The sequence below is a fragment of the Marmota marmota genome, unplaced genomic scaffold, assembly GCF_001458135.2.
Source record: "Marmota marmota marmota unplaced genomic scaffold, marMar, whole genome shotgun sequence".
NCBI classification, from domain to species: Eukaryota; Metazoa; Chordata; class Mammalia; order Rodentia; family Sciuridae; genus Marmota; species Marmota marmota.
Window position 1 is genome coordinate 846,966 of NW_025999880.1, and position 9,588 is coordinate 856,553.

Sequence of the window (9,588 nt, forward strand, 5' to 3'; positions counted from 1 at the left end):
CCATACTGGCCTTGAACTCCTGGGCTGAGGCCTCCTATGTCACTGGGAGTACACGCACACACCATCTTTACCCCCCATCCCCAGTGCAGGGGCCTGACAGGTCCTTAAGCATGCTTAGCAAGTACTCTAAAAATGATGAAAATGTGAATTATTGGAAGTAGCAGAATAGACTGTGGAACTGCATTTTCTGTGATCTAAGAAATAAAATCTGAAGTGAAAAATGTTGGCAGGAGACTCAAATTATAAAAACTGATAACATATTTAAAAATTTTGGAATTGAAAAATACATTAACCAAAAGAAGAGTTCTATGAATAGTTTAATAGCAAATTTAGAAATGGCTAAAGAAAGAATTAGTGAACTGACAATAGGTCAGGAGAAGCTGTCTAGAATGCAGGCAAAATGAAATCCTCTCAAGCATTCTGGGTGGAGTGGTGCACGCCTGTAATCCAGCAAGTAGGGAGGCTGAGGCAGGGGATCTCGAGTTCAAAGCCAACCTCAGCAACTTAGTGAGACCCTAAGCAATTTAGTGAGACCTGTCTCACATCACCTGGGGATGTGATTCAGTAGTTAAGTGCCCCTGGGTTCAATCTCTGGTACCACCCCCAAGTCCTCAGATGCAGACACATCATAGAGAAACTAGGAAACCATACTAAGAAATTGACAATTAAGGGAGTTTAGGCTGTTTTAAAAGCCATTTAGTATCAAACCTTGGATTCTAAGCTGAGCAAGAAGAAAAGTGAGGCCATGATGATGAAGATGAAGGATAGTGGGAAATGTGGGAAAATTAACAGATGGTGAGTGTTAATGAGAAGAGAATTGGTGGTTGTAGGTGAACTGAAAGGATAGGAGATGGTCAAATATTGGGCTGCTTAAAATCAAGAATTTGAAGATGATGTTATTGATGCTGATTAATCAAGGATATGATCATGAAATGGGAAAATAGAATGGTATGTTGGACATGACTGAGGTGAGGAGATCAGAGACCTGAAAGGCCACAGTGTTAGATGAGTCATCTATATGAATGTTGACATCACCTCCAGCAGTTTATGGGTAGAATGGAAGATAAAAGTTGAATACATTTTAATTCCCTGCCATCTGACTTCATCACTTACTATAAAAACTTTTTTAATAAGTTTTTTTAATTGTTGGTGGGTCTTTATTTTTTTATACATTTACATGCAGTGCTGAGAATCGAACTCAGTTCCTCACGTTAGGCAAGCACTCTACCACTGAGCCACAACCCCAGCCCTTGTATTCAACTTTTTAAAGAGGAGGAAAGGTTTAGAAGAGTCAAGAAGGAATATTTCCCACTTACAGAAGTGCAGAAGCAGCAATCTCCAAATGAGAGGGCTTCAGAGAAAGCCATGTTTCAGTTAGGGCAAAAAGGGAGAAGATTAAGAAGTAGAAAGAGTTTTCACTCAGTGAAAATTAGCCATTATTATCATCGTCACCATAATTTTTAATATTAGATTTTGTGATTACTTGTTATGTTATTGTACTCTTACTTCTGACACTTTAGTAAACGTTTTACTGTTGCATTGATACATCATCATCTATTGATTAAATACATTTTTCTATAAAAGTTTGGATATCAGGCCTGTGATAATGAACATCAAAATATTATCATAAATATTGGGAAATCAGGTTTAATTTTATTTGTAGAATTACTACCGTATTTCAGGCTCTTATCTAATACTGGAAATACGGAGATAAGTATGATGAGATACCTCATCTCAAAATGTGTGGATTAATAAACTCTCAGGAATACAACTGTGTAGGGGCTTTCATATCCTCCCTGAAGGATTTTACACACACAATTAGCAGTGGTCACCTCTGAGACACTGAAGGGAATAGAGATGCTTTCCATTTTTAGCCTACTGCTTTGAATCTTGGAGTATATTTTATAGTTTAGTAATGTTAAATAATTGTTAGTAAATGTTAAAGAATTTGTGCAGGTTACATTTTTCTTTGTGATAATTAAAAGGAAGGAATATATATTTTTTAAGCTTTTGTCTGTTTCTTCTAGGCAGGGATACCAATGGGACCGATGCCAGCAGCGGGAATGCCTTACCTAGGACAAGCACCATTCCTGGGCATGCGTCCTCCAGGTCCACAGTACACTCCAGACATGCAGAAGCAGTTTGCTGAAGAGCAGCAGTAAGAGACCTCCAGGATTCAAGGATAACAAAGATACATAATAGTAGCTTTTTTATAAATTGTCAGATGTTCTGTAGAGCATAGTTGAAGCAGTAAAGTTACTTTTGAAACATCTCAAAATACTTTTATTAGACATTTGGAGTCAAAAGGGACTTTAGAGCTCTTCTAGTTCAAGCCTTTTGATTTATATGTATGGGAAGTGAAGTCCAAAGAAATGAAATGATGCATTAGTCCAGTTTATAATTACTAGCAAAGCCCGAGCCCAGATGCAGGCCCTTGATTCTCTTTCTACTCTAGTGCTGCCTTCTGAAGGAAGTTTCTTTTTCATATGCAGAGCACATGGTTTTATGTTTATCTACCTCTAGTTCGAGAGATTACTTTTATATGCAAAGGTGCAAATTAAATCAAATACATATAGACATAATTTAAGCCATTTTTAGATTCATTTCAAATGTTTTAGAACAAATATAGTGAGCAAACATTGTCATAGAAAAATTAGATATAATTAGGAGTGAAAATTATATTTCTAGATATATGATGTTGCTACAATTGTTAGTAAAAATCTGATTATAAGCTGGGCACAGTGGCACATGCCTGTAATCCCAGTGGCTTGGGAGGCTGAGGCAGGAGGATTGCAAGATCAAAACCAGCCTCAGCAATTTAGCAAGGCCCTCAGCGATTTAGCTGAGACCCTGTCTCTAAAAATAAAAAGGTTTGGGGATGTGGCTCAGCGTTTAAGCGCCCCTGGGTTCAATCCCTGGTATAAAAATAAAAATCTGACTGTAACATAGTTAATAATCCCAAAGATGGATATTTATTAGATTGTTTTTCCTTCAGAAAACGATTTGAACAGCAGCAAAAACTCCTAGAAGAAGAAAGAAAAAGGCGCCAGTTTGAAGAGCAAAAGCAAAAGCTCAGACTTTTGAGTAGTGTGAAACCTAAGGTAATATATTTACCATTTCTCCCTCCCCAGACATACACATCTCGAATGTATCTCTTCTCACCTGTTTGGTGGATTTTGTCACTGAGGCACCAACTCAAGCTGAAGCTCTGATTGATTCCTTCCACTTCAATTTACCTAAATCCTAAAGTAAAGGATTTCTCTTTTTCTGTAAATATGCTCTTGTTGATAAGAATAGAATTTCTTCTCAATTCTCTCTTACTACCTTGGTAATGTTTCTAATCTTTTTAGCTTAGGAAGTATTAATCTTAGTAATGTTAAATAAATATTGGTAAATGTTAAAGAATTTGTGCAGGTTACATTTTTCTTTGTGATAATTAAAAGGAAAGAATATATATTTTTTAAGCCTTTGTCTGTTTCTTCTAGGCAGGGATACCAATGGGACCGATTTTCTTCTAGGCAGGGATACCAATGGGACCGATCATATATCTTAGTGATATGAAATGGGTTTCTGTTAGGACCTCACAGAACACTTAATATCTAAGAGCACTATCCTAAAGCATTTATGAATGGGCCTTTAATATTTTTATATTCTGTGGAATGTCATTTTATGCCTTTGTTTTATGAACATATCAGTGTCTTTCTGACTTGGAGAATTTGTTATCAGAAATAGGTATTAAGAATATTGAAAATAGGGGCTGGGGTTGTGGCTCAGTGGTAGAGCGCTTGCCTCGCACACGCAAGACCCTTGGTTTGATCCTCAGCACCACATAAAAATAAATAAGTGAAATAAAGGTATTGTGTCCGACTACAACTAAAAAATAAATATTTTTTAAAAAGAATATTGAAAATAGACTAATATCTGTGTTTTTTCCTTTAATCTTGGAGGATTTAGGCAAAGAGAGATAAGTGAAGAAATAACGTACATTTGTTGTCTCTTAGACAGGAGAGAAGAGTAGAGATGATGCTTTGGAAGCCATAAAAGGAAACTTAGATGGGTTTTCCAGAGATGCTAAGATGCATCCTACTCCAGTATCGCACCCCAAGAAACCAGGTAGTTTTAAGAAGCATTAACATTTTCTTTCTTGGAAAAAACTTTGAGTCCCTCTGTGTTTAATTAACTATTATGTATGTGTGAAGCGAATGCTAGACTTTGCCTTCAAACTAAGTACAGATGTGGATGTTTTAATGTCCACGCTGCCTTGGGCTGGAAATGTAGCTCAGTAGCAGAGAGTTAATCTACCATTTGCGAGGCCCTGAATTTGATCCCTAGCACTGCCAAAAAGAAAGAAAAGAAAAAAGAAAGGAAGAAAACTTTACAGTGGCTTAAGGGATCCAGTCTAGATAACAACTGTCTTGGGAGGAATAAAAACCTCTTTGTCTTCTAATAAATGTCAATATGACAATTTTATTGTAAATCAGATCTTTTGTATATAAATGAATATGTTAACACTAGCAAAATCTATTCACTCAAAGCAAAAGTAATAAAGTTTACACTTTCATCCTCATTGTTTTACTATATAATTTTACTTTTTATGAGCTAGTTCAGATTTTATGTTCAGTGTTGCAGATTGCAAATTCTTCAAATGCTCCATTTTTTTAAAAGTCATGAATTTAATGATACTCCTTATGAAAGATTTCTTTAGTAAATTTCTCTGTAGTTTTTATCATTAGATAAGCAAAAAAGAACCTATTTAGAGCAGGTTAAAAAGATGCTTTTGGTTTTTTGTTATTGCTTTGAACATTTAGCAGTTGAAATGAGTCTTTTCTGTGCATAACTGTCATCACAGCCTTTTACAATATTGTGTTAAAAAATACAATACTTTGACATCTGCTAATTTTCAAAAATAACATATCATTAATAGTTTTCATAAAACCATTCAGCCAACCAAGGAAGTATTATTTTAAAGTGTTAAGGATTATTAAATTTTATCTTAACCCCTTATATTATGGTACCTCTTATATGGGATATCAGGAGAGAATAATCTGATATCAGCATTGCTTTCAATTCTTGGTTTTCTGGGACAGCTTTTACTCTGTTCTTCTAATTTCATGGGGTAGAGTATGTGCCTAAATTCCATTGCAAAAATATATCCCTATATAAACTTATACACCAAGATTCAAAAGAGGATAGATATTAGCAGTCAGATTGAGATTCACAAAGGCAACCATAACTTAAAAAGCCAAATATTATCAGTAAGAAGTAATTTAGAAATAGACCTTGGCCTAGCACTGAAACAAAAAAGACTTCAGAAATTAATACTAAAAACTGGACATGGCACTGATCTTAGATAAAAGAAGGGCAGGCAGAGAGGAATGATAGTTGTTCGGTTAACAATGTGCTGTCCATATAAAATGCCATTTTCAGCATCCAGCTATAGTTTTAACAAAAAGTATTGACAAAGAGGAAGGCTCATTGTTAAGTAATAAATTGGTATTTTGCTGTTCAAATCTCTTGATTCTGTCAACATATTTGCCATTTACAATTTCTAATTCTCTGGAAAAAGTGTATTCAGAAGCAAGCCCAGGGAGATTCCAAAACTTCTCAAGTTAGGGTTTTAAAACTAGGACTAAAGTATATAAGAAGAGTTCCAAGAGTTTAACACCAAAGCCTCTTTTAATTTTTTCCCCATAGACTTTTTAACTTAAAATATTGAATATACTAACTATATTATGAAACTTTTAATAATTCTTATTAATAATATACATAGCTGCCCGATTTTATGAGCCAAAATATCTACAGTAATTAACATAATTGCAACCAAATGCAAAGAAATACTGGTTTAGCCTTCGATGCATATTGCTAGTAAATAGCTAGGGTACATTTAAAAAATATTCAAAGTAGCTGAGAACCTAAATTGAGAATCTAAATCCATATTCTTGATAACCATTGTTGGGAGGACTGGGATTCAATGTGTGGCTTTTTTTCTTTTTTAGACAAAATTAGTTATGTATGGCAGTAATTTTGCAAATTCATTTTGCATCTTTAATAGAACCTTCAGTGCTTCCAAATTGACCCTAAAGAGAGGGCGTAATCATTTAATGTCCCCATATTTCAGATGAGAGCCATTAAAAAAAAAAATTATATATAAGTAATTGCTTTAATATTTAGTAAAAATTAAAATATTTCCTAAAAATGTTTAAAAATATGAAGCAACTGCTGGGCACTCTGGCGCATGCCTATAATCCCAGTGGCTCAGTAGGCTGAGGCAGGAGGATTATAAATTCAAAGCCAGGCTCAGCAAATTAGCAAAGCCCTAGGCAACTTAGCGAGACCCTGTCTTTAAATAAAAGTTTTAAAAAAGGGCTGAAGATGTGGCTCATTTATTAAGTGCTCTTGGATTCAATCCCTGGTACCAGAAAAAAAAAAAAAAAGGTGAAGCAACATTAAAATAGTATTATTTATGAGCGTTAGGTTAAATGTAGCCCCTGTAGAGCTGATTTATTCCCTAAATTGAAATGTCACATTTAGTGATAAAAAGCCACAGTAATGTTTTTGTCCTTTAGTTTCAAAGATCTTTTAAATATAGTCCTCAATCAAAGTTTACTTTCTAAGTTGACTGTTGTTTCATTCAACACTTTGTGGTATCTAAGTTTTAATGCTTTTTAAGGTGATATTTAAGGAAATATCACCTTAATAATGTGTTTAGTGTTCTTGGCTTCTGTAATATTAATTTCTCATATGATCATTTTACTGAAATGTGATCTTTGCAAAGTATAGATCAGGCATGATATAAAAATTACAAGTTTGTATTGTGTGATTATTACTGAATTTCTTTCTAAATAACAAAATGTAAACATCAGAATGTTTTTGGCAGGGTATAGGTAGGTTTTTTCTGATATATGATATACATTGGTTTGAAGGAATATTATCCAGATAAATAGATCATTTGGATTTCAAAAGTATTTACCACTTTGATGTAAATTTATTAGTGGTCTTGGTTAAGCAAAAGCAATTAGTATTCACCTAATGAAAGAAGGAGATTTTGAGTTTTAATTTTTTTCCATTTTTGAACAAAATGCAAGTTAGCTATAAAACTTCCTTTTAAAAAGACAAATTGTGCATAGACATCAAAGTGTTTTGCATGTGTTGTATAGTTCCACTTGACTGTTACTACTTGTTATTTTTTATTCACCTCCACTATTCATATTTCATTGTATTCTTTTGGAATTGTACTACACCTTAATTTCTTTTTCTGTAGATTTTCATATCTGTGCATTTCATTGCCATTTTCCATTTTGCAGATTGTCCCACCTCATCTCATTCTACTAAAACTGTCTCCCCATCACCTGCCTTTCTTGATGAAGAAGAATTCAGTGACTTTATGCAGGGGCCGGTTGAAGTTCCCACATGTGGGCCTTCTTCCGCAGCCCAGCCCTTTCAGTCTTTACATCCCACCACCCCACTTGCCCAGTTGCTTACTCAGAAGGCCGGGGCACAGCCTCTCCCTCCAGGTCAGATTCCAGTGTCTTTTGCCTTACATGGTGTGCCTGGGCAAATTCCTTTTTTCTCTACTGCTTCAGCCTCACACAATGTGCAGAAAGCAGGTAACTCCTAGCAGTATTAATGAAAATATTCTTAAGCTATTCTAGGATAATTTGTTTCTGTTACCGTATAATGATACAGTGGTGTTGGCAAAGAGACATGTACACAAATCTATGAGTACTGTTGAAATTCACTAAAATAAGAGTCTTGATTTTTAGTTCTAGTGTCTTCACATGCCAGAAAAGTAATTTAAAACATTTTGCTACTAAAGTAGAAAAAGTTTAAACCACCTTAAAACTTTAAAAACAAGTTCATTTCTTAGCATTACTCTTTTGTTTGGGAAAATCATCAATATCATTGTCTTAAGATCATGAGCTTGGGAACACTCCTTTAGAAAGTGCTCTTTCTGGTTCAGTGACAGCACTGGAGGCAGAGGCTTGGGATGTTTGTTCATTTACTATCAGTTTGTCCTTAGACAAGTCTTTAAGCAGTTTGTACCTCAGTTTTTATCACCTATGAAATAAAGGGGGTAGCTACGCACTCTGTTTTGAAATGGTATAGTATTGGGAGGAATCTTGGCAAGCTTGTACTTAGTCCAGACTTTCTCATTTGACAGATAGGAAAACAGACCTGGAGATGATGCTCCCAGCTTGAGACCTTCCCAGTAGTTAGTGAAAGTGTCTATGTCTTGTAGGTTGCCAGATTTCTAAGTAGTGGCTTCTGCTACACTGTTTACCTACTATCTCAGAATTCTTGAGAATCAGATTAGATAACTATGTTTAAGTTTTCTAAAATCTCTAGTCTCTCAAGTCCTATACAAATGGGTGGCTATTGAATTATGTCTAAGTTTACTTTGTATGTGGCAGGGTTTTCCCTTTAGAATATTGGGGTGGAAAGGGATGATTGAAAAGATGAGAAATATGCAGGTCTGTACAAATAATCCTTCATGCTGTTTGTTTAGGCCCTTCCTTGGAGGAGAAGCTCCTAATATCTTGTGATATAAGTACACCTGAGCAGGAACAAATTAAATTAAATACTTCTGAAGTTGGGCACAAAGCTGTAGGCCCAGGTCCCAGTAAGAACCATTCCAGTTTAACAGCCAATAACGGGGGTGCTGTAGATGGATATATAAGTGGTACCACCACTACAGAGGCAGAAAAGACTTCAGACCAAAACCTGTCAATTGACGAAAGTGGTGAGCTCACAAAGCAAGAAAATTGTTTAACCAAATGTCGCTCAGCTGCTAACACCTTAAGCATTAATCTTAAAATGAATGCTGCTTGATTTTGCCAATTAAAAGTTTGCTTAAAATATATTTAATGCAATCCTTTCTTCAATTAACCCCTAAGTTTTTGCTCTGAATTCTTTCAACACATTGTATTATTCCTTTTCAAAAAATGATTTTGATAACCAGTTTTCTTAATCTGAATCATTCCTGTTAAAATTTCCTTTCCTTTTGTCTGACAGAAATTCTCCTTTTTTCCCTTTACAATTTCTGTTCTTCCACAAAGATCAAAGAGTTGGAACTGGAAAAGTCACCAATGAAAATATAGTTTTGTGTTACTTGAAATTATATGCATTGCTGCCTAAAAGATCTAAATTTGGAGGCTGGGGATATAACTCAGTAGTAGAGCACTTGACTAGCATGCACAATGCCTTGAGTTCAGTCCATCCCCAGTACGTGCACATACACACACACACAGAAATTAAAATTTCTTTCATCTAATCTTCAGAGATAAATTAGAATGTGGCAGCCCTGAAAGCAGACTTTTAGAGGATACTTTATTGAATAGTATGAATATCTCTAAATCCTATATATCTAATGCAGCAATGTTGTATTCAGGTTTTAAAAAATCAGGTTGGGCACAGTGGCATTCACCTATAATCCCAGCTACTTAGGAGGCTGAAACAGAAGGATTGCAAATTCAAGATGCGCTTGAACAACTTAACAAGACCCTGTTTCAGTAAACAAGAAGGGATCCTTGGCAGGGAGCCCCTAGGTTCAATCATCAGTAATCATTAAAAAAAAAAAAAAAAAAAAAA

At 35.1% G+C, this 9,588-nt stretch overlaps 1 protein-coding gene across 18 annotated transcripts in view; it reads left to right on the top strand.

The window, feature by feature from the left end:
* Window positions 1-9,588, top strand: part of Synrg (synergin gamma) — a 69,424-nt gene that overhangs the window by 12,916 nt on the left and 46,920 nt on the right. For 7 of the 18 annotated variants that reach the window (XM_048787892.1, XM_048787894.1, XM_048787885.1 and 4 more), the window contains exons 4-8: window positions 2,028-2,158; window positions 2,996-3,101; window positions 4,002-4,113; window positions 7,305-7,607; window positions 8,507-8,740. In XM_048787892.1, the coding sequence (XP_048643849.1) occupies window positions 2,028-2,158; window positions 2,996-3,101; window positions 4,002-4,113; window positions 7,305-7,607; window positions 8,507-8,740 (886 nt within the window). The remainder of the gene's footprint in view (window positions 1-2,027; window positions 2,159-2,995; window positions 3,102-4,001; window positions 4,114-7,304; window positions 7,608-8,506; window positions 8,741-9,588) is intronic. The other 11 variants (XM_015495344.2, XM_015495342.2, XM_015495339.2 and 8 more) reach the window with 3 other exon arrangements.